Source organism: Amblyomma mixtum, chromosome 5 (genome assembly GCF_055824585.1).
Source record: "Amblyomma mixtum isolate Tamu chromosome 5, ASM5582458v1, whole genome shotgun sequence".
In the NCBI taxonomy this organism is placed as follows: domain Eukaryota; kingdom Metazoa; phylum Arthropoda; class Arachnida; order Ixodida; family Ixodidae; genus Amblyomma; species Amblyomma mixtum.
In genome coordinates this window covers 13,994,802-14,020,420 of record NC_143016.1, presented here as the reverse complement: position 1 = coordinate 14,020,420, position 25,619 = coordinate 13,994,802, and the positions used below count along the sequence as shown (strand labels likewise).

At 50.1% G+C, this 25,619-nt stretch overlaps 1 protein-coding gene across 2 annotated transcripts; it reads right to left on the bottom strand.

The window, feature by feature from the left end:
- On the bottom strand, positions 1-25,557 carry LOC149341332 (uncharacterized). 2 transcript variants are annotated; one of them, XM_089543359.1, is made up of 10 exons: positions 25,263-25,557; positions 16,221-16,446; positions 15,115-15,209; positions 14,397-14,596; positions 9,741-10,028; positions 9,157-9,273; positions 7,636-8,568; positions 4,445-4,660; positions 4,011-4,182; positions 1-3,084 (listed from the first exon to the last, which is right to left on the bottom strand). In XM_089543359.1, the coding sequence occupies exons 1-10, from the start codon at positions 25,271-25,273 to the stop codon at positions 2,982-2,984; spliced, it is 2,361 nt and encodes a 786-aa protein (XP_089399485.1). In that variant the 5' UTR covers positions 25,274-25,557; the 3' UTR covers positions 1-2,981. The 2 variants fall into 2 exon arrangements, with proteins under 2 accessions (XP_089399485.1, XP_089399486.1); XM_089543360.1 differs by having other exon boundaries at positions 1-3,079; positions 25,263-25,550.
- Positions 25,558-25,619: the final 62 nt, after the last annotated feature.

Sequence of the window (25,619 nt, the reverse complement as noted above, 5' to 3'; positions counted from 1 at the left end):
TGCTTTCTGTACACAGGCCATTTTATTGTTAAACAGCGGCCAACAAACGAAAAAAAGACACCACATACACACCGAAGCACATTGTGCGTGTACGTAGCCGCGCGTGTCTGCTTGTGGGGACGGTTAGAGAGAGCGGTGATTAACCACGACTAAGTGCAAACGCTACAGATACGTGGACGAGATTCATACTTTGCCGGGAGCAGCGTACGAGCGCGTTTTCTGACGCCTCATGTCGGGACCGCAGCCTGCAGGCCTCGAAAAACAAGGTGTACCGGAGAGCGCCACATCGCCTTGTAGTTCACGGTGGAGAGACATTCCGTATAGTCTTCCTTTCACTTTAGGGCTACTCCGTTACGCGCGCCTATGGACAGGCCTTTGGACAATACCGGCGGCGCTAGTTACCTCGAAAGTTATCGTCATCATCAGCCTGACTTCACCGACTGGTCTCCCACATACCTCTTCAATTAACCCTGGAAAGTTGCAAGCCCGCGCAATCGACAGGACGTTTGACTTCGACTTTTAATGGCTTGTAGAAGAGGTGACGCATGTCAGACCGCTCGGAAGTGGTAAGACATGGTCTAGCAGTTCAGCCGCACTTTCACTGTCCATGCCTGTCCATGCATACTACTTCCCTAACCTCTTTATAGATATTTCCGTCTTTGCAAATTGCCGGACTTGATTCTTTAAAGATCCCAAATCTTCCGGAACCTCCGTGATTCCCTCGTCTGCCTGACGGTGAAGGACGTCATGGTTGACGCAGGAATCGGCGACGTGCGCGCTCTCCCGCGGGCACCTCGCACTGCGCGGTCGCGGCCGTTGCTGCGCTGCCCGAGCGATTGCGGCGCGGACAGCATTTCTGATTGGGCGGCAAGCGATCACGACGCGTGGCAAGCAGCAGCGGGTCCCTGAGCGATGGCCGGACGGACGGGCCTCCCACGCGGTTCGGCGAACGATTCGAACGGGCTGCGCCCCTCGCCGCCGTGCGACCTGTCTCTGCTTGTGCGTTTGCGAGTTTGCAGTGCGCCGAGATGCGAAGCACTGGAAGTAATCCCTTGAGGGCCAGTACAGGCCCGTGGATCAACAAACGTTAAAAGGAATGAAAATGGCTGACGCGATGTCCAAACTATGGGTTTCTACGTCTTTTCCCGGTTGCTAAGATGGAAATGCTCATATATAAATGTTTTCCGCTTCCAACGATATCTTGTGACAAATTTTGCGCTTACTAACATGTGCAGTCTCTGTCAAAAGTAACCAAGCAGCGGGGTTTGTTTCTTATCCATGTAATGGAGCACTTTGGCGCCCCTTAAGCTCCAAATCTGTGTAAGGTGAGGGAAACCACTTCCCTCACCTTTCGTGACCTTTTGGTTTTTAGGGTTGCCGTAAGTAAACCCCGTCTCCTATGCTTACTGTTGTCAAAGACGGTACATGATGTGCTTTAGGCATTACTGCATAACCTCTCGTGGCTACAGTCCTAGACTTGACACCATATACGCACTTGCATGATGTGCAGTGCTACCGTAGGGCATTCCTTTAGTCATATTGGCGTTGCACTGTTCGGGAGGGGCAGCCCACGCGCCGTTCGAACCGATCGCCAAAGAGAACAGAGTGAGATGTGTACAGCAACGCTTAAAAACACGAACCTCGCCAGGATTACAAGAAATGCTATTATGCCCGCGGAAGCGTCCTGACTCGTGCCGCACGCTTTGAGAAAAAAATGAAGAAACGCTTTACGTGGCGTAGCTTTCTCACAAGAATAACAACGTCCTACTCCTCAGCGACCCCAAGTCCTGTCTCGTGTCCAATCCGCTGCGCCAAGCCAGTTATTGAGCGAGTCGGTACTGGCTCATCGCGGAAACAGCAAAGAAAGGGCGCAGGCTCTCGCGATCCAGTCAACTGCTTCCCAATCGCGGAAATGTAAACATAACACCCTACTGGACGCAATTTGTTAAATAACTTTTTTTCCTTTCCGGTTTTCTTTTTTTGTACAAAGCTACGCGACCGTAAGTCGGCGCATCTGTCTGGCGTTGTTTGTCATGCTTTCGTGTATAAATCAACAGTGCGTTCGCGCAGACCGCCATAGCGGTATAAAATGCAGTTCTTCCATTTCAGTGCCAATCCGTTGGTCTCGGCGTGTCGCTTTTCGACGGTTTAGACGTGTTGATTTCGCAATGAGCTTGGTGCACCGTTCTTAACGAGCCGACGATGATTGCTATAGTGTAGACATTTCTGACGTCTGTCGACGCACATGATTCTTGGGAGCGTTCATAGGGACGTGAACACGACCTATACCCGATACATTCGCGATGCTCAAGATATCCGCGGGCTCCCGGGCCAGGTGCAGAGAAAAACAGAACTCCTCCTCTGTTACCTCGTAAAAACAGCGGAGCATGTAGGAAGCTACGAAATGGGCAGTCACTACTGTTGCATGCTGCAGAATAGTGCCGAGGTTGATCGAGTCTTTTACGACGCAGTTGCTTATCTGTTTCTGAAATTCGGTAGGGAGTGCCCCTCGTCGTGCTGAGTGTCCAATATCGTCAGATCTCAACTCAGAAAGCAAATTACATTGCCGCGGATGCATGCACGACGCGGACCTACACTCTCCTGCTATTTGGCTGAGGGCAGCTCCATCTATATTCTCCACTACGCCGATCGTTTTGATCGAGGCAGAGAGAGCTTTGCAAACAGAGCTAGCTCATTGTCGGCGGCGTCCTGTGCCTCTCTGCACGTGCCATCTCGCGGTGTAGCCTTGCACGCAACGTAAGCTCATTAGATGTAGCCGTGAAATGCCAATTAGCTCGACGCATATCGCGTGACAGAACGTGGTCGACGTGTCAGTGGGGGACGACCTTATCCTTTCCTCCGGCGGCGGCGGCCCGGACGAGTGCCCGACCGCCGCGTGGTCCCCCGCAGAGCATTGCGCACGTCACGTGGGCGTGTCGGCGGCCGAGCCTGCTGGGCCGTCGGGGCGCCCGGCGAGACGCTCAGCGGATGAGCGGAGCATGCAGGCCGGCGGCTGCCAGCCACTCCGGGTTCCCCTCAGAAACGCTGCCATCCGGGTTCAGCCAGGATTTGTCTGGGTCTTCGCTGGGGAGAAGCCAAGATGCGCTCAGGACAGGTACCAGAACACACTGTCTCGCGTGCATGCATAATCATCACCGCCACCAGCCCTCCTTACCCTTGACTCCTCATATAAGTGAACCCCAAAATCATCTACGCGTTCTGTGATTTTACCAAAAAGGTCAAATCGGCCTTTCCACTACTTCTCTGGACAAATGGGACATTGAGAGCGGGTCTATTCGTGCCACCACCAATTGCATCCCCGAAAATAAGATGTTTTCCTTTTACCCACCAGTGTGTCCGCCATCTGCCGGTATGGACGCGTTATTTGCGAGACCAGTCGGCTATGAAGTGACGGACACCATATATTTTGAGTGCCGAACGATAAAAAAATCACTCTCAGCTAGAGCAAGCTATGGAAACAGTTTAGAGAATGAATACCGTTGTGTGCACGGGCTAACAGAATAGTTTGGTCTTTTACTCGAGCTATGTTCGCTCTTGTTATTACATGTTGTTAACCTCTCAAAATACGAATTATAGTGCGGACCGAGCATTCATTCTCATATACAGATTTACTGATGCTGCTTCTGGTTTTAGAGTGAAGCATAGCGGCTTCCACTGTGAGGCCGTAATAGAAACGATTGGACCAAACGCGAATTTAAGAGAGGAGTCGGGCTTAGAGAGAAATTTACGCGGGAAAATCACATTGGGCTCCATTGTTGCGACGAAAAATGTCGAAGGCATGCATTGTGTGCGTCCTAAGCCCGCTTCTATAGAAGGTCGAGAACTTGTTTCTTCACTGGAAAACCTGCTCTCGCATTTCGGATCGAAGATGCACTCTAAACGGACAAGGGGTAAAAAGGGAGTCAGCTGTTCTCCTCCACACTCGCAAAGGCGTGCGCAAGAAGACTCTGTCTACTCCCATGCCAGAGATATCAAACGGGTGTCCGTACAGCGTGCGCTGCTTGAGCTGGGCGCAGGAGCGTCCGAGGCGTCGCACACAGCCCCGGTAGCTCTGGTGCACGCGGCAGTGGCAAACGCTCACCACCGCCAGCACGATGAGGCAGGCGCCCGCCAGAGTGGCCGCCGCGATGTAGATGTTGTGCAGCTGGTCCGCCGGACGCCCTGCGGACGGAGTTTGAGCGTACAGCAGTGCTTTCTGACTCCTTGTGTTCCCCACGGCTGTTATTTTGCAGTACCGGAAGCGTGCACCTTTTTACGATCTGATTATCGCCACCAGCATCTTTGAAACAACGCGTCCGTGACGTCACGCGTTCAGGTCATCTATGCTAAATGGACAATTCCCCTTGTTTCCCGAGGAGGCCCGCCATGTCAGCGGACGCGCATTTGTCGTGCTGTATGACAGCGTGCGCATGCACCGACTGACCCTGCGTCCTGGCCATGGCGTCAGCGGGCGCTGAGGGCAGCGGGGCGCCGCCACCGTTGCCCGATGAGGAAGACGCCGCCGTGCTGCCCTCGCAAGTTTCCCCGGTGAACCCGCGGGCGCAGGAGCAGTAGAAGTTGTCCAGGCTGGGCCAGCACGAGCCGCCGTTCTGGCACGGGTTCGGGAAGCACGGGTCGTAGCGCTGCGTGCAGCCGGGGCCTGCGACGTGCACAGGGGTCATGTTGTTGTTGTTGTCCTCTAGATAATGGTACAGGGGTCACCGCGCAACGACATGCGTCGTTTTTTTCCGAGGTGGGAAACCGTTCTCACGCTCACACAAGCATAGACAGAGTGTGATAGAAATATGGTTAATTCATTTTTGTAGTCGTATAGATGAGAGTGGGTTGGCGCGGACGACGACGAAGACACTATTTCGTGGCTGAATTCACAACTTTTCTTTCTCCGTATTTTTTGTTTTGTACAATTTCTAGCTCTGCGTCCCAAAATTTTAGATTTAATTATACTCCATTCCCTGTACACGAGTGCGTTTGTTTCCGCTATGCACCCTGGCCAATCCCCCGCCGTGGGTATGTGCCATTCAGCCCGAGGACATCATCATCATCATCATCATGCACCCTGGCCAATCCCCCGCCGTGGTATGTGCCATTAAGCCTGAGGACATAATCATCATCATCATATGCATCGCTCGCTATATATAACGAACAAGAAACGATGTCTGCCATACGATCTCGTTTGCGCACCATCTTTCGACGACGCACTTATGTACACTGCTGTTTTAAAAATAGCATTCAACGACCGTACTCATTCTAAACATTACACTTTGATCTTAGCCAAAATGTCGAGAAGCGATGAATTTCGATGGAGGCGAAATTCTAGAAGCTCGTGTACTGTGCGATGTCAGTGCACGTTAAAGAACCCCAGGTGGTCGAAATTTGCGGAGCCCTTCACTACGGCGTCTCTCATAGCCTGAGTCGCTTTGGGACGTTAAACCCCATTAACCTAACCAAACTTAACCATCATTCTAAACATTAGTCAAGTCATTAGCTACTTAATTACACGGTCTGTTTTCTTTATAAGATGAAGGATGTCGAGAGTTAGAAGCGGGCACTGTCATTTGCAAAGCGCTTACAGTCAGTACAAACTATTCGTTAAAGAGAACATTCTGCCCTAACATTGTGAACGGGGGGAGGGGGGCCGATGGTGGCTTTCTTTGAAATCGCCTGTAGATAGGCAAGGCTCCGCTGACGTCGCAGGCAACCGACGGCGTCCGCGACAATACCGCCGGGGATCCTTTATCGCCGCCGCCGGCGCGCGTGTATCGGTCGTCGCAACCGCGAGATGTGAGGTCGCCCTTGGAAGAGAATCGCGCCGCGCTTCGACCTCCTTTTAGCCGCAGCTGGGTCAAGAACAGCGCTGCTCGCCTCGCGACGCTGCGAGGCGCCCGCCCGTGCATGACGCCGACAGCGGCCACTCCGGCCGAGGCGTTGGTGCGGCGGCGCCCCGAGCGTTCTTTAACGAGCGGCAACGCAAACCTCTCCCTTTTGGTTTGGCGAGACACACGTAGGGGGAGCACATCGGGGACTGCTCAAAGTGACGCCGAGACTGCTTGAAAGCGCTCTAACCGTCGGAGACCTTATATGAGTTTCCAATGACTGTGCGAAAGAAAAAAGAAAGGTGGGAAGGTAACAGGATGCGCCATGATTACTGCGATATGGGCTTCGCGCCCTCTGTGTACCGTATCATTTTTCTGAGTTCTCTGCTTCAAGCTGATTCGCTCATTTTGTGGTGATGTCTTTACCGGACATTTTTTTTTTCACCAGGTTTTCAGAGCCGTTGTTGTCATTGTTGTCGTCATAGTAGTCGTAGTAACCGTGAGAACGGCAAAAAAAAAAAGCAGTTTTAACGCCGTTAAGCCGAGTATGACGTACGAAAGCACTTGGTTTCGAATTAGCTCGACTATCGCCTAAACATTAACTTAACCACCACATCCCCTAGACAATTTCTTATTACCTTTCGTACCACGTGACCTTTCCCTTGCCACACCGTATCTAAGGTCAAGGGTAAAATGTCGAGGCTGCAGACCCATCAGCTTTACAGGATTGCTAGTGAAATAGTGTTTTGCACAAAAAATTACATGACATCGCCACTTCGGCATCACGTCACCGTATTCTTACCGCTGAAAATGGAGAATTGCTGTGCTGAAATGCGGGCCAGTGAGATCGCATGTGTTGTCGTACGAGCCAGCTCTACCTATGGTCCGTGGGTCTGACGGTAGCCCCTATGGAAGGAATGTGGTGTGGCGGGCCGCTGGTTTTTCACTGTCTGGCACGTCTTTGCTCGTGCCAAGCCTCATGTCAGTGCGAATGCTTCTCTTGAGATCTTTAAGGGACTGAAAATCCATTGCTAGATTGTTCACAAGGCACTCACATGCGCACGTATAGCACTAAACGTCCCTCTGTCAACTCTGGTAAGGTGAGGTAGCTTTCCTCTAGTCAATGAGATTTATGGGGTCTGCAGTTCCCTCCAGCCAGTGGAAATTATCCGGTCTGGTGATGTCACTTCTCACCAGCCAGTGGCCGAGTTTTATGCGCATTTTTTTTTTCTCAAGAAGCAGCAAGCGAGCAAGAGACAAAGCTGCAGAGAATGTTCGTCTTTGCTGGAGTATGCAGATGGTCTCTCTAAGCATACCTAGGTTAAAATGACATGACCGTCCTTGTTTGCATTGAACGGTCAAGGACAAAAAAGGCAGAGATGGTGCTCATAGAAAGGAAATCAGAGACAAGCTCTCCAAAATTCCTAGACAAAACGATTTCTAGTCTGTGTGGCTACATAACCATTTTTTGCCCTCCTTGATTATCTCTTCGTTGTGTCCTTAAAATCTCGAAGTTCTTGAATTTTGAGCCAACTATTCTTTACGAACCCTGAATTTCTCCGCAAGAATTCTAGACTAGCTGGCACCTGTGTTTGCGGTGCTCGTTTGTGCGGCCTGCACACACGTGTCGTGCACTTCTATGTGCTGGCCATGGCGCCGTGAACAATGCGCGATTATCCTAACCACTGCACTTGTAGTCTATCTTAGGCATTCAACCTCGTTATGGCGGCGACCATCACAACGCAGGTCTGAAAACCGGCGCCTTCTCGAGCCCCAAAGCGACCGGGGCGCCAAGCCTTACCGTCGTGTCTGCAGAGGCAGGAGTAGTTGTTGCCCCGGTCGAGGCACTGGGCCGGCGGCGGACACGGGTTGGGCCGGCACAGGTCCACCTTGATCTCGCACCGGCGGCCCGCGTACCCGGGGCCGCAGTGGCACCGGAAGCCGGCCACCAGATCCTCGCACTGGGCGCCGTGCGCGCACGGCCCGGAGTCGCACTCGTCGTACTCGAACTCGCACAGGTCTCCCCCGTAGCCCGGAAGGCAGTAGCACCGGAAGCCTCCGCTCCCGGCCGGCAGGTCTTCGCACTTGCCGTGCACGCACGGACGGGCGCCGCACGCGCTGCCGCCGCTGTTGTTCCTCGGGGACTCCGTCGTGGGCGCAGGAGGGACACCGCTGCTGGCGGTCGTCGTCGTCGTGTTGTGGCTGGTCGCGCTCTGACGCTCGAGTTTCTCCGGTCGTTGCTCCTCCTCTGGCTTCTGGCCTTGCACAATCTGGTTTGGTTCGGTCTGCGGATCGTTCTGTAGCTGCGCCGAGGGTGTCTCGGTCTGTGGTTGTCGCTTCTTCTGCTCGACCACCGGCTGCTTTTTCTCTTGGTCTGACTGCTCATTCTGGGACTCTTGTGGCTGATTCGACGCTTCTGCAACTTGCTGTTGTTGCTGTTGTTTAGGCGACTCCTCACGTTGCTCAGACTGCTCCTTCTTTCGGGGTTGCTCTGTCTGAGAAGCTTCATCTTGGCTACCTTTCTGCTCGGGTTGTTGCTGCGTCTGCGTCTCCTGCTCTTGTGGCTGGAGCTGCCCCTGCTCGGGTTGCTGCTTCGGCTGCACTGTCTCGCGAGGTTCCGATTGTTCGGGCTGCTGCGTTGGTTCCTGTTTCTCCTCTTTGTTCTCGTGATGCTGCGTCTCCTTCTGCTCGGGCTGTTTTTGCTGTCCGGTAGGGGGAACAGTGGTCGATTCCTCTGCAAATATCACCCGCACTGCGCGTAAGGAAGATGTATGCAACCTGTGTGTGAGCCACGCTACCGTCATAGCCATGACGCCGCCATCTTGCCTCCCACACACTACAGAGAGAGGAACGAATTTCTCCTTGCCCGATTGAAAGGTCTGTTGCCGGATTGACGGTTGCCCTCCTTTTCCTCAACGGTGAGCAATAATTAAGGGAAGGGGGGGGGGGGGGACAGTTAGCGCTCGTCACGTGTGGTCATTGTTCGCCACGTGCGGGCGTGTTCACTTCATCGCCACTTAGACGCATAATCTGCTCCTATATATGCGCACTTTCTCCACATTAAATGGCATTTTCGTGAGGCGTACGCGGCAAGTCATGTGCGCGCCTGTTCACGAAATTTTAGAGACCTTTCCTTGGTGTTGCTGTAGGTGCACATATCTCTCCCTTCCTTGTTTTTTCCTGCGTAGGCGCACTGTCGTGATGCAAATACAACAGATCACAATTGCGCCAAATAAGGTTTGTCTTGAGTGCAGAACTATGACACTCTAAAATAAAAATATATAGAGCTCTCATTAGCACACTGTACTACGCGTGCACGTACCTGCTACACAGCTGCGATTGGTGGCGTCGTCAGGTGACTGGACGCAACGGCTGCCCGACGGGCACGGGTGCAACTCGCACGCCCCAAGTGGCTCCTCACAGCGTCGGCCACGGAAGCCTGCGCACAGAACATAAGTCCCTTCGCCGCTTCTACGCCGAGTCTGTACACCACATGCGAGCAACCACGTAGTCTCTTCCAAGAATGATTTAGCAGCGCATAGCCCATGCGCAGCCACTCGTCCAAAAGCGGTAAAATGTACAATATCTGCAAAGAATGGCTTAAGTCAAAGTGCTTTAGTTTGCCAAGCGTTTCTGTCGCATTGTTTGCGGCCTTTACCGCGATACCAAAGGAACAGAATCTTGAATTCGCCGTCCGATTGTCTCTGTTGTGAAGAGGTCTTAGATGTGCTGTGCCCAAAGCTATGTTCAACAACTTGCTCCAGGCATACGTATCGCTAGCAGCGTGGTTTGACGTCTATCCGGACGAGTTCGAAAAGCAGAGACTGGCGAAGTTTACGAGATCTCTCGTTGTCCACGGTAAGCAAAAAAACAGCTGCCCGCGGCAGTATAATGCCAACAGCGCACCGTGCGGGCAGAGGCACTGGAAGAGGGAGCCGGCCAGTCCCTCGGCGATGTCGACGCAGAATCCCTGGTTGAGGCACGGCTTGTGGAAGCAGCCGTCGCGCTCCTCGCAGAAGCGGCCCGCCAGCCCAGGACAGCAGCGGCAGGAGTACGACGCGGCGCCGGGCTCCAGGACGCAGGCGCCTCCGCCCGACGAGCAGGGCGCCTCGGTGCCTCCGGGCTCGTCGGCGCGCGCGCACTCGTGGCCCGCCACGCTCACGTTCAGCAGCCACGCCGAACCCCAAAGGTGAACTGCAGTGGCGATGTCAAACGCAAGCTGCTTGAGGCACATCTCTTCAAAGCATTGGCCCACACTGTGCTGGCTGTTATCTACTGAAGCCTGCCGGAGGAGTCGGTAATCCCCACACTCTAAAACGGGGCACCTAAGCTATCCTAAATGACTTATGGGGAGGGGGGCGGGGGGGGGGGGGGTAATGCACGGCTTAGTGCAAGATAGTCTGGTTTCGTAAGCATTATCAGGAATTCGGGACAGCTTCCAGCCAGTGCTGCCAAGCCTTTAAATCACGTTCTGTTCTCCAGCCATCCGGTCATTCTCTCTCTTTCTTACGTCACGGATTATGTCAACGAGCTATTTTTTAGTGTCACAGCCAAGAGAACTAGAAGCACTTGACCCGAATCCCTGGAAATGAATTGCTGCTGCTGACTACGAAGGCAAATAATATCAGTCCATGTATTATATGTCCAGAGTTCAGTCGCGCAATGAACTGAGTATCCCAGTCTGTAGGTCTCTCTCTTGAAGGGCAACCTTGACGAAGTTGAAGGATCGAGCCTTTTTAAGAGCACTGCACATTTTAGAGTGGAATGCCTCGTACGCTGCTTTCACTATACTTGTTTCTCTAAACTGCTCGGCTCATGATGAAAACTGCTCGCTCTACTGTCGCCATGATTACTTCAAGCGAAGAGCTTTTTGGGCGACCCGGTCTATTTGCTCTACAAGTATGCGTATACGTCTGCGGGAGCGCCATATATGATGCCAAATCTGTGTGAAAAGGACGGGGCGGAATTGGTGGGTCTCAGTGTTTGTTTAGCTGGCCTTCTAAAGGATGTTACGACGATGTACAAGACTGATGTTTACTTATAAAGTATGTTCCTGGCAAAGCAAGCAGAACACAATATACGCATGATTTTAGTGCCGGCCAGATGGGCACGCCTATTCATTGTTCTCGATTATTCAGGCAAAAAAAAAAATCATGTCTGAAATGGAATTCATATGCTTCCTACCGGCGACAACCTATGTTAGGATGTTACCCAAGCTTTCATGATTGCGACATCTGGATCGAGGAAGACGCAGCCGCAGCTCTCGTAATATCCTCAAGCCCCATTGCTCGTATTGTTACCTGCCCAGCTTTCCGGGACAGTCGTCACATCTTTCTCCGCTGAATGCTGCAGCGATGAAAGCTTTCGGGACAGCTTAAAACAGCGTATGCACATCTAGCGGAAAACAGTATTGAGCGTGTGCTCTGCTGGCATCTACTGAGTGGCCAAATTTTGTCTGGTGTTACGTCAGCAGCCTTGCGCTACAGCAGGTAAGTCGGCCTCTGTAATGCAATCTATGGACGCTCGCCAATAAAATTTTGTGACATACACTGAAAAAAAAACATGGTGGTAACAAATTCCATTTTTCAACTGTTCTGAAAAAAGAAAACTGTATTTAAAACTATTAGTACTAGTGAAAATTGGAGCAAGTGAATGTTTTATGGTTGGCTTATGAATTTGAACGTCCCAAAGTGACTCAGGCTGTAAGGGACGCCGTAGTGAAGGGCTCCGGAAATTTCGATCACCTGAGGTTCTTTAACCTGCACTGACATCGCACAGTACACGGGCCTCTTCGCCTCCATCGAAATTCGACCGCCGCGGCCGGGATCGAACCCGAGTCTTTCGGGTCAGCAGCCGAGCACCATAACTACTGAGCCAGCGCGGCGGCTTGCGAGTGAATGTTTATGAAAGTTGCGAGTCATTCTCACTGGAGGAGATTTAATGCACTGTGGAAGCTTATAAGTTTTTTTTTTCCTCACAAGCTATTATAAAGAAATGCCAGTCGACTGTTTTTCCTACGCATTCCCAGCGTTTTAATGCTGTGTAAATGCATTAACTGTGAATTGGAGTCGTTTCCTATTTGTGGCGACTATAAACCTGCCAGCTTGCCTATTGACTCTTTCAAGCTTCGTGATGTGTTTTTTGTTTGTTTTTTTTTGTTTTTTTGCGTACGGGTCCCACACTGGTGAAGCGCATTGGAGTGAGTACCGTACGTAAGTGTCATAAGTCAGTTTCTTCATGTGTGCCGGAGCAGTTTTTAGTTTTCTTCAAAAAACCCAGATCCTTCTCAGCGCATTTGTACAAATATTGGTAATAAGTGCTGACCAATTTAACTTATTATCAAGTGTAATGCCTATGTATTTATATTTCTCAACTTCCAAAATAATACTGCCGTGAAGTAAATAGAAAATCACAGTACGAAATGCTAAAGTCTGCGAAAAAAAAAAATAATTTTTAGCGCAGCTTACTTTTGAGAACAAGTCATATTTGATTTCCTTAAACGTTGGTGTTGACGAACCGTTCCTCCTACGATACCTCTTTAGTCTACGCATTGTGAATGATTTCACAAGTAATAAAAGGATTTTGCCGCCTTTTCAAGGTTTTTCTGTCCGGTACGAAATTTTTAATGCATTACCAGAGCGTTATAGAGAATCGCGTTGCCAGAAACTTTCAGCGCCACCATTCCAAGATTCCCATCGAATAATCGAAACATCATCAGCTCTGTTACGCTTTTTAACTGAAGTGACAGTCAGTGCACGTGCTCGAGAAAGAAATTATAACCTACGGTCAGATATGCCGGGCTCAACAGTAACAATTTATTCTATAAACGCTTCACTAAGGAAAGAAGTTCCAGGATTGATGTCTCGCGACTATATCCCTAACTACCTGATCAAGGTCAAGAGCAAGCATAACGTCAAGGATATCACTCGAGCCAGTGATCCAAAAGTCAAACTAATCCAGTTTATTACGAGCAATTAAAGTCACCAGTTAAAATCATATTTTTGTTCCTTAGTAATAGTAAGTGATCATACAGTTGAGCCTTGTAGCCACATGAAGACACGACCTCACGTCTACAGACAACCCACATTTCTTGACCGATGGCACATAGAGACATGTTCATTTGCTGTCATCTTTTCTTACCACTCCTTCTTTGCTCACAATGATGGCACCTTTAACCGATTAACTTGCGAAAGCGTTCGCAATGTGTTCGCCTAATGTGTTTGCTGGACGCCCTTAACGGGATTGTACGCTTTGCGGAAATGGGTCTGTGGCCGTCGTGGCGCGCACACTGGCGAATGCCTTAGACTCGGTCGATGCAATCAGCAGGAGAGCCAACGCTCGTCGGCACCGTATTACTAATTCACAGGGCGCTGCGCCCTCTGCAGACAACGGGTGACGTAGACAGCTGTACCCACAGATGGAGCGGAAGCGTCATCGTGCTTCTTTTATTAGAGCCTCTCTTTTTCCCCCGCTACACAGCTCTTGAATTCGCTGCCCAGCCACAGCCTGTTCTTCCGCCTGACGCGACTCAGTTTCGACATCGAAGCGAAGTGCTCGTACGTGCTCGAGACGGCTTACGCCAGCTGTCCTTTTACATTAAGGGAGACGTGTACCGTTCGCGATACTTGCCCATGATTACGCACGAGCGGATGAATCTGGGAGGAGTTGTCTCACATTTTACTCCACCTACAGCCGCAGTCAATGCACAAAACGACAATTCTTTTCACGACACGAGGCGGAAACCAATTTTTGCTCCTAGGCCGGGCACCTTTGGTTTAGACAGTACCGTTTGGTGCCAAGATGTCTTTATTTTGTTGCTGCGGTGAATGAGGACGCCTTCATGCGGGAGGGGCGCAGTTCGATCTCCGGTGCCGCCGGGTACCCACCGGTTTTCAACGGGTACAAGCTTTCCCCCTACCCTGGTGCTCAGCTTGAATAGGATCAAGCGCTCGAAAAATTGGTCTTTGATCTCACCTTGTGCAAAAAATATATATATATATATTTTGTGCAGTAACACTGCTTAGTCAAGCTTCTCTTGCACCATTAAAATTCATCATCGTCATCATCAAGGGGCATCATCATCATCATCAAGGGGGGAGCCCTGCTGAGTGCTGCTGTATGTTGCAATGTCCCCGCGAAGATGGTTTTTCGAAGCCATCTCTTTCTGCTTGTGAGTAACCCATGCAGATACCTACAACATTCGCGGTGCTCACCCGAAATGCTCTATACTACGCTAAGACTAGATATGAATGTTGGCAAATCGAATGCTTCTATCGATCGGACCTCCCACGTCACACCGGAAGTCACTACACAGCAATTCATTTCGGCCTTGCGTCGCGTGCTGCCGCGCTGCCGTCCCTTTAAGTTCAGAACAGTCAGCGCGCATTCGTGCCCTGCGTATGACTCGAGACTCCCCACCAGACCCTCAGGTGCATACCGGAGTCAACCACAGCAAGACATAACTGGCTGATGTAAAGTAGCAATTTGGTCTAGTTGGTTGATTGATTACCTAGAGGCAAAGCGAGTTTTTGACGGGAGACGTGCTACAGACTATGCACGTACCACTGAGCGCGTGGCTTCCCGGCGTGAGGATCTCGGGCGAGATGGTGAGGCCCGGAGAGTGGTAGGGCTTCTCCCAGAGCAGCAGCGCTTCGTCGCGGCGGCACGGCTGCTGGCCATACCCACCCTGCAGGGACTGCAGCGCCAGCCTGGGGTCGGTCGCGTTGCCGCCGTTCGGCAGCGACTCCTCGGACAGCTTCAGCCTGCGCACAACGAACGCCACGCTCCGTTCATTCTATCCGCCTGCTTGGAACCCGCTTTCTCCAGCTCGTCAAACGGACGGGAAAGAAATGGTTGTAGGCGTAGGAAATGGCATTTCTCGCTTTCAAGCACTTTTATTTGCACCGCATAAAGTGTGTCCCTTCATGACGGTCCGCGCTTTGTAGAATCAACACCTCGTGTGCGTAACCGCAGCCGGCATTAAAAAGTCAGCTCCACGTAAACAAAGGCCTCGCAATCCCATATGTAGGCAACTAGTAAATTACTGTGGAGTGGCCAGATGGAAGCTGCGGTTCTGTTGCGCAGCTACAGTTCTGACGAAAGTCAGTAACCCCGACTGACAGGCCAATGTCTCAACTGCCATAGAAGCTCATTAGCCGGCCTATACAATCATGGAGTACGCTGGCGAAGCTCGCGTTCAGCCAAGAAGAACAAGGGTAGCGCTAACCATGCGCACACAAGAGTTCGCAAAGACTCGGTGTGGAGGAAAGCGTGCGCTTACTGGATGTCATCCATGCTCTGTATGCTCAGCGAGAGCGTAGTGCGTGGGACCTCTTCCTGGGTCCGGTTGGCCTCGGAGTCGGGAGTGCAGGCCACCTGCGGAGCCAGAGCGCCGTGCGGAAAAAAAAAATGGTATCGGTAAGATTTCCTTGTATACTGCGCAAAGCCTTAAAATAGTGTATCGCGCAGATTTGAAGACATAATGGCGGAGTTTGGAATAAATTTATTTTCTAGTCAAATAAAACGGGCATCGTGACTAAAGACACTGCATGGGCATCTAGTGTGCGAAAACGTGGACGCACGAACAACACAACTTTTGTGTAAATAAACGCATGAAACGAAGAGATTCACGAAAGGTCTACAACAGAAGTTCTGAGTGTAAGAAACTTTCAGGCGGTCCTCGGTGGATCGTTTGAATGGCTTAGAATTTTCTGTTGCTGCTGATTCGGTTGTTGCTGATTGAAGTTCACATGTACATATGCTCACATTCGTTTCATTAACCTTTATTTTCATTTTTATATTAGGTATACTTATAAGATTCGTTATATCCGAGGTTGACACACTCAAGTTCGTTATATCTGATGTCAAGACACGAAAGTTTGCTATAGCCGAGGTAGTATACTAAATTCGTTACATTTAAGGTGACCACGCGTGACGTCTGTCGCCATTTCAGCTTGCACGGACCCTTCTAATACTAATGCATTGATAATTGTGTAGTGAAGAAGAAAGACAGTTCACATTGGAGTTATCATAAGGGCAGGCGACCGGACAAAGTGTTTCGTCACTTCTTCTGCTGCGAGGGCCTTACATGTCCTTGCATGGCTTGCATGTCCTCGGCCACTAGCTTTTCTCGACACGCCGCCGACGCCGGGGGTTGCCGCTGAACGGGGCCATCAACGGTATCGCGTTAAACTAGACGTTAGAACGGAGGAATGCAGAGGTTTCAGTCCCTTTGACCGCTCGTAGCAGAAATATGCTTGACCATGAGTTCTGCACCTGCCAAGCTCAACTCCGTGCATGCTCTCCGTGTGCCACTGGGCAGCCGTACGAACAGCGAACGCGCTCGCACCCTGCCCATGACCCAAGTGCGGAGGGAGTGCAACGTACGTTGGCTGCCGACAGGACGAGTCGGTGCGTCTTGGGCAGGTTCCTCCAGCGGGGCAGCGACGGGTCGGCGCAGTCCGCACCGGGTGCACTGGTCGACAGCGGGGTGCCGCTTGTCGGGTTGGCGATGAACACGCTGTCAGGCATCGGGCTACGGCCTGGTGCGGCCAGCGCCATCGCCAGCGACAGCAGCAGGCAGCAGAACACTGCCCGTCTGCGCGCCGCCATGCTGCGAAGAAGAGGGCCCGCTCAGCGTCCGCCTTACTTTCTCTGGGCTCGTAACCTACCATAGAATGCTAAGAATGGTATGGTATGGTATGGTATGGTATGGTATGGTATGGTATGGTATGGTATGGTATGGTATGGTATGGTATGGTATGGTATGGTATGGTATGGTATGGTATGTTTAAGGTCCAAAAGCTGCTCATGGACTACGAGGGACGCCGTAGGCGTGGAAGGCTCGCATGCTCAGCAGCGACGCCGGACCTTTCATCATCATCAGCCTGATTACTCCCACTGCAGGGCAAAGGCCTCTCCCATGTCTCTCCAACTAATCCTGTCCTTTGCCAATTGCGGCCACCGTATTCCCGCAAACTTCTTGCCGCCCACCTAACTTTCTGCCGCCCCCTGCTACGCTTGCCTTCTCTTGGAATCCACTCCGTTACCCTTAAGGACCAGCGGTTATCTTGCCTTCGCATTACATGCCCTGCCCAAGCCCATTTCTTCCTCTTGATTCCAACTAGGATATCATAAACCCGCGTTTGTTCCCTCATCCACTCCGCCCTCTTCCGATCTCTTAACGTTGCACCTATCATTTTTCTTTCCATAGCTCGCTGCGTTGTCCTTAGCTTAAGCTGAACCCTCTTTGTTAGCCTCCACGTTTCTGCCCCATAGGTGAGTACCGGTAAGATACAGCTGTTGTATACTTTTCTCTGGAGGGATATTGGTAAGCTTCCATTCGTGATCTGAGAGAATCTGCCATATGCGCTCCACCCCATTCTTATCGTTCTAGTTATTTCCCTCTCATGATTCGAATCAGCTGTAACTACCTGCCCTAAGTAGACATATTCTCTTACTACTTCCAGCACCTCGCTACCAATTGCGAACTGCTGTTCCCTTGCTAGGCTGTTGAACATTACTTTGGTTTTCTGCATGTTAATTTTTAGCCCCACCATTCTGCTCTGCCTGTTTAACTCAGTGATCATGCTTTGCAGTTCTTGTCCTGAGTGGCTTAGCAAGGCAATGTAATCAGCGAATCGCAAATTACTCAGGTATTCTCCATTAACTCTTATCCCCAACTCCTCCCATTACAGGCCCCGGAATACCTCCTGTAAGCAGGCAGTGAAAGGCGAAATCGTGTCTTCCTGCCTGACACCTTTCCGTATTGAAATTTTATTGCTTACTTTATGGAGAACTATAGTAGCTGTGCAATCGTTATAATTATCTTCCAATATCTTCACATAACACACTTTCACACCCTGATTACGCAATGCCTGCATGACAGCCGAGGTTTCCACTGAGTCAAATGCTTTCTCGTATAATCAATGAAGGCTATATATAGGGGTGGGTTATGTTCTATCACCTGATTGATAGTGTGAATGTGGTCTATTGTCGAGTATCCTTTACGAAAGCCTGCCTGATCATTTGGTTGACTGAAGTCGAAGGTTGTCCTGACTCTATTAGCGATTACCTTAGTAAATACCTTGTAGGCGACGGACAGTAAGCTGATCGGTCTGTAATTCTTCAAGTCCTTGACGTCTCCTTTCTTATGAATTAAGGTAATGTTAGCGTTCTTCCAAGCTTCTGGTACTCTCGAGGTTACAAGGCATTGCATATACAGGGTGGCTAGTTTTTGTCGCGCAATCTCTCCTCCGTCCTTCAAAAAATCTGCTGTTACCTGATCCTATAAATGAAATGAAATTTAAGCGCACACGAAAAACGCACACAAGAGGAGATACACACAGGACAGGCGCTAACTTCATCTGATTTATTCGCAGGTAAGAGAGCGAAAAATATATACATAAAACGAGACATGCGCAGTAAAGAAACAGATCGTCATATCACAATGCGTGCTCAAGGTATCTGTATTCTGCCTGCAAAAGATTAACTGATGTATCACTCACACAGTCATGCCCCCTCTTCCTGATGTGAAATGCTTCTAATAATTCACGTGCCGTCTTATCACCGCTCCTGCCAAGAATCTTTATTTCCTTCAGCCGCGGCTCGCACGCTCTGCAGTTCGCACAATGGTCAGCCAAATGTGTCCCTCCACCCCTTAATGCCCGCAAATGTTCCCCCGCCCGGTCACTGACACACCGCCCAGTCTGGCCTATGTAAGCCCTACCGCAGGTCAAAGGTATCTCGTAAACGACACCGGAACAGCAGTCGACATATTTCTTTGAGTGCTTCTTCCTGCAGCCACTCTTCTTTTCCGTGCACGAAATGCGTGAGCAAAGGTGGGCAAGTTTCTTCGGTGCGGAGAACACCACAGGAACGCCGTGTCGGCTTGCCACCTTCTTCACATGATGGGCAACCTTGTGGATATACGGAACCACTACTGGTTTAAACGAGTTCCTTTCTAGTACGTTCGCTTTGGCGAACATGACCTGCTTGGTTTTTCGAAGAAGGGCCTCGGCCACAGAAACAATGACCGCGCAGGGGAACCCAGCCATAAGTAGCCGGCGTACTTGCTTATTAAAGCTACACTTATTATACACTTGCTTATTATATCTACACTTAGCTACACTTGCTTATTGCTTGCTTGCTTGCTATTATAGCTACACATGCTTATTATATCCACAAGGTTGCCCATCATGTGAAGAAGGTGGCAAGCCGACACGGCGTTCCTGTGGTGTTCTCCGCACCGAAGAAACTTGCCCACCTTTGCTCACGCATTTCGTGCACGGAAAAGAAGAGTGGCTGCAGGAAGAAGCACTCAAAGAAGTATGTCGACTGCTGTTCCGGTGTCGTTTACGAGATACCGTTGACCTGCGGTAGGGCTTACATAGGCCAGACTGGGCGGTGTGTCAATGACCGGGCGGGGGAACATTTGCGGGCATTAAGGGGTGGAGGGACACATTTGGCTGACCATTGTGCGAACTGCAGAGCGTGCGAGCCGCGGCTGAAGGAAATAAAGATTCTTGGCAGGAGCGGTGATAAGACGGCACGTGAATTATTAGAAGCATTTCACATCAGGAAGAGGGGGCATGACTGTGTGAGTGATACATCAGTTAATCTTTTGCAGGCAGAATACAGATACCTTGAGCACGCATTGTGATATGACGATCTGTTTCTTTACTGCGCATGTCTCGTTTTATGTATATATTTTCGCTCTCTTACCTGCGAATAAATCAGATGAAGTTAGCGCCTGTCCTGTGTGTATCTCCTCTTGTGTGCGTTTTTCGTGTGCGCTTAAATTTCATTTCATTTATAGCTATGCACCATCTAGCCCAAACAGAAGTTTTGTTAATTTACCTGATCCTCACCAGCTGCTTTCCCCCTTTGCATTGCTCCTAAGGCTTTCTTTACTTCCTCCTTTGTTACTGGCGGGATATCCCATTGCTGTGCTCGACTGCCTCTCTCAGTAACTTGATGATTACATTCGCTACTGTATAGATTTGTGTAGAACTCTGCGGCTAATGTAACTACCTTATCCATATTTCTAATGACATTGCCCTCTTTGTTTTTTAGTGCATACATCTGGTTTTTACCTAAGTCCAGTTTTTTCCTCATTGATTTTAGGCTACCTCCGTTCCTTAGAGCATGCTCGATTTTCTCCATGTTAAACTTTCTTATGTCGGCTACGTTGCGCTTATTTATTAACTTCGATAGCTCTGCTAGTTCTATCCTGTCTGTGGAGTTAGACGTCCTCATGCTTTGGCGTTTCTTAATCAGATCTTTAGTCTCCTGAGATAGCCTGCTGGTATCCTGTCGAACCATCCTACCACCTACTTCTGCGGCACACTCTGTAACGATAGCTGTGGGATTATCATTCATTGTTTCAACACTACGGTCGTCTTCAATTAAAGCGGAAAATGTGTTCTGCAGCGACATTTTGAATTCCTCTACCTTCCCTCTTGGTCAAATGTTTAGGGGAATCCCCCAAGGTGGAGTAGATTTGTAGTAAGGGAGTAATTACTCATTGACATCCATCCAAGCGCAGCCATACGGCTACAAAGGAAAGCTGTATAGCTTTCCTTTGTAGCCGTATGGCTGCGCTTGGGTGGACGTCAATGATTAATTACTCCCTTATTACCTTCCCTCTTAATGCTAACTCGTAACTCGTTAATAGCCTTTCACTTCACTAGTTTCCTCCGTTCCCTCTTCAAATCTAAGCTAATACGAAACCTTACCATTCTGTGGTCGCTACAACGGACCTTACCGAGGACCTCCATATCCTCTACAATGCCAGGGTGAGCACACAGTATGAAGTCTATTTCATTTTTAGTCTCACCATTGGGGCTCTTCCACGTCCACTTCCTGTTTGCTCGTTTGCGGAAGAAGGTATTCATAATCCGTAGATTATTTCTATCTGCGAACTCTACTAATAACTCTTCCCTACTATTCCTAGAACCTATGGCATAGTCGCCTACCGCCTGGTCTCCAGCCTGCTTTTTACCTACCTTCGCATTAAAGTCGCCCATCAGTACAGTGTACTGTGATTTTACTTTGGTCATTGCCGATTCCACATCCTCACTGAAGCTTTCAACTATCTGGCCATCATGGCTTGATGTAGGCGCGTAGGCCTGCACCACCGCGCGTGGTGATGGTGGTGGCGTTGGCCGGACCTTTGCACCGCGTTAAACAGTTCCTGTCCTTGTGTGCTCTTGTATGTACACGCTAGATGCACCGTGTCTTTCATCCTTTTTGCTGTACGTGCCTTATAAGCAGTATAGTGCCTAGTATTCTAGAATTATACTATATTTCACAATATCCCCAGATCTTGTGACGTAGTTTTTTCGAAGCCGAATTCAGCGCTCTCTTGTGCTTGCTACATTAAAGGAATTAGTGTATGTCCATAATGGGTGTTTTTCTAACCTACCAAGTTAATTTCATTCACTTGAATAGTGAGTTAGGAGAGAGGGAGGCAACACAGGACGCAAATTTGCAAACATCGCCGTATTCTTATTGTTCTCTAATTAAACAAAAAAAAAGTCTAATTATTTGGTACTGTCCAGGACTCACGCCCACTAAATATGCAAAGACCAGCTGCATGCAACACCGTAAAATATAATGATAATAAAAACATCAAAATGTAGCATTTTCCCCAACTCCGTGGGGCAAAATGAGACGCCCTTTCAAAGTTAAGGTACGCAGTTTTGTAGCCAATGCAGACAGAGTTTGGTACATGGGCCTATTCGACGAAACACACTGCATCACGACGGAACTCAAGTCTGTTTTGCTCTATGACCCGTTACATACTAGGCACTTACACAGACAGGCTTTACGTGTACCCTGACTACGCCACTCTTTCAATTTCCTGCCTGCTTCGCATCCTTTTTCTACTTTAGTGTCAGGCTTGTTTTTCCTTTGCTATGGACATCCGATTTGGCTCGATTCTCAGTGCGCGAGCGCCAACTTTTGGACGTGAATTTAGGTCATACCGAACAGAGCTTGTTCCGCTGTCAGTACGCTGCAATGCAATCGTTCCTGCTCTCCGGAAAGAGCGCTGGGCTTAGACTTTATCTAAAGAAAGGCTGTGCATTTTCTTCCCCTCATATTCCCTCACTTTGTTTACTGCATTGTGGTGGCTGTGTTTAGTGAGAAAAAAGAAAAAAAAAACGCCTGGGGGCATCGACACTGCTTGATGCCCTGAAGAGCTTCCTTTGTTTTATTCGTGGTGCCTGGCTATCAGGGTTTTCCCTTTGAACCTGCAGACGATCCTAAAGAGCGATAAAACAAGGGCAGAGTTCTGGAGCAAGCAATAGAGCAGTTATCATTACCTTAGTCAATAGAGAACGCGGCTTGTGCCGTTTTGAGCCCCATGCAGAATTCGCCCCTTTCAACTGGTTTCTCGTTCAACAAAGGTGACTTAGCAATCTTTTTGCTTTTCCTAGAAGAGGCCGGTCATGTCAACCTTGAGTTGCGATGACATGGTTGGGGGGGGGGGGGGGGGGGGGTGAATCATGTCAGCTAAATATCCAGTTACTATGTTTGCACATTTAAAGGTCAGGCACAGAAGTTGGAACCAGCGGAAACGGACGCAGGACAAGACAGAGGAGACACACGCACAACACCGGCTCCTCTGTCTTGTCTTGCATCCGTTTTTGTCGTTTCCACCTTCCGTGCATTATGTAGCAACTAGAAAGGCCAGGCGGCATTAAGTAACGTTATGATACGTTTGCTCGAACTCGCCAAGTCATCATTACCCCTTTCTCCATTCCACCGACCCACAGATCAAATCAAAACTACCACTCGTGCTTCCTCGTCATCTGGAAACAATTTTTCATCGCCTTCGTCCTGATGTTGCACCATTTACGAGCAGTCTACGATATCGCTTCAAGCGAGCAGACAGTCCGTACTGTGACAAATGCGGCTCAATTGAGGCTGTACTTCATATTCTCTTCGAATGTCCAGCGTACGCCAACGAGCTTGCGCACTATGAACAATGCATGCAGTCCGTCACCCGAGTGCCACACACAGTGGACTCTATATTAGGTCCTTTTGGGCTGCTACAGACAGCAGCGACGTGCAGTGATGTTCTTATATGCCTGCTTAGACGCTGTTGGTGTTTTAGACAAACTCTAAATTGCCCGAACCCTTGATCACTCCGCTGTACATGCACAGGACTTGACTTCGTTCTCATCGAAAGAAGCCATCATGCAGTGAACAACTGCGTTGCAACCCTCTTAATGACCGCACTCTTTTCTACCACCCTTCTTCCATCTTTACTCCCCTATTTCCTCCACTATGCAGAGCAGCATCTCAGAGAATATTCACGCTGGCTAAAATCTCTGTTTTTCATTAAAGAGCTCTCTCTCTCTGTTTTTCCCCACTCTTTCCTAACTATCGCAGTTTTAAAAGCAGCGTTGAAAACGCGCTTCCTAAAACTTTCGGTTCAATCCGTTGATTGCATCTACTGATAAACAAGCTGCACCAGGTTGGGCCGCCGAATACAGTTTATGTTGTGCCAACACTCTCACGTCCGTGCCGCCAGCAGCACCATCACCCCGTGCCTGGGTCTCGGCCGCCCCGATTAGGCGTTGGTGCGAGTCGCATTTTCCACAAGTGCCCGGTCGTGAGGCGTGAAACGAGCGAAGAGCAGCGCCGTTAGTACCTGAGCCGAGCGCTGTTTTTGATATTGCCGCGAAACGTTTTTTTTTTTATTTGGCTATGTTTCTTGTTTATCGCTGTCGGCACGCGGCCTTATCACTTTGCCACTCGCGACGCGACGCGGAAACTGTGAACAACTTATCTCCGACACATCCGATCGTAAACCTCATCGCGCTACAAATGCACTATTGGGAGGAAAGAATATATTTTTTCCCGACCAACTAACAGGTCACTTGGCCCGAAGCCTTTCAGCATATTCATTTCAGCATATCCATGCATATGTTGATGGCGATACTTCGTGATTTAAAGGAATCACTAGTTGACTTTTGTGTCTTGTGGGCAGAGCTAATGAGCGATTTGTATGTGGTGTAATGTGACGATTTGCTTCGCTTGTCGGTCAGTTTGTATTCATTCAGGGCTCAGACAAGAACTCGCTCGTTTTGAGGATTGCCAAAAGTCTAAGATTAAACACGTACGCATCAGCAGTGACGTAATGGTGCCTCAAGCTGGAGGGTACACACTGTCGTTATTAACTGCGCAAATTATTGAGACATTATTTAACTGTGACCTCTTTGACGTGTGTGATCTTTCGCGTGCAGCCATTGCTTTCGTTTCATGCGCACCTCGTACTAAAAAAGTTGAAAGGTTGTCAGACTGATCGCCTGTCACGCCGAACACAGAAGTCGATATTTCATCCCTCTTCTCATCTTACTCCTCGCCGAAGAGTGCACTTGAGTTAAGGGAGGCGCTCAAGCCATAACTCAATTTACAGCGCTCTGTCAGGATTGATTACCCAAAGGAGAACCTCTTACTACCTGTCCACTTTGTATTTACAGACAATATCATTGCGCGGCGGCTTTGCGTTGCACTTATAACCGTAGTTGATGTCAATGCGCAGTAGTATGCTTCCTGTAACCAGTTATTATTGCTAGTGCATTGTGCGCAGCTTCATTATCTGCAGTTCCATTCTGCTGCATGCGCGCGCCTGTGGAATAATTATTGGCTTCATATGGATTCATTAGCAAACTAATAGTGTTATAGTTTCTTTTATAAACACAAATGGCAATTTGTTGGTTTCACAACGTCAGAAACAATGCATTCGCAGCACTTTGTTGCAGACCCACGTAAGCATGCTCGACCGATCGCGTGCATGGTTGGCGCCAAGGCCGCGCGCTCCTCATCATGCGTCGTAGCTGACCATTGAGCGAAGATGCTCGCCCTTTCTTTAAAGGCCGGGCGTCGCCAAGCATAGTATGCCTGAGCCTCGACCGCGCGTAAAGAGCTTGCGTTGCATGCATGGTCGGAAACAGGTCACTGTTCAAGACAGCAGAACATTGTCTGCACTGCAGCGCTACACGAATGGAGCATGCCCGTGTAGAGTACATGTCATCTCCCCTTGCAGTCTTTGACGTCAGTGGAGAGAGCGAACTGCAATCCTAGCTTAGTGCAGTCGGTCTCTAAGCGCGCAGAAGCAGAGAACCTGATGAACCCTGACCTACATATTGAAGTTGAACTGTGCCGTATAGACGCGCAAGGGACGGCCGTCTTCCTCCTCATCTCGCGAAGCTCGGCGTCAGCGGAAAGTCGCTGCGCGCTCTGCAGTCCGCCCTGCTCTTCTCCTCCGGGGCGCGCAGAAGCCCACGGATGATGCTCGGCACCACCCCGGTCGGCGCGCGCGCCAAAGGGGCCTTCTAGCGCAGAAACCGTCAATCGAAGGGGACAGCCGGAGACGGGGACAAGCACAGGCGCGATGCACATCGTCGCTGTTCTCACCTCTGCGCCATGTTTTTCCGGGATGCGCTGCCGGTGGCTCGGATCCAAGATGGTCGGCCAGCCGAATGGACGACAGCGCCTGTGTAGCGGTGGCAGCAGCAGCAGCAGCAGACGGGAGGAGGAGGCGCCGGCCGATCCCAGCCTCGTCGCGCGCCGGTCGATGGATCCGCGCATGGGCCTGGAGCTCACGGCCATCGATCCATCGCTGCCGCTTTCGCGCTGCTTCCATATATCGGCTCTGCCGAGCTACTGCCGTCCACAGCAACGCTCAGTGGGGCTGCCTGAAAGCGCATTGTCGTTAACCATTGCCGCTATGTACGTTGGGGTCGGGCTTGAGCCCACACCGTTTGCAGCGCC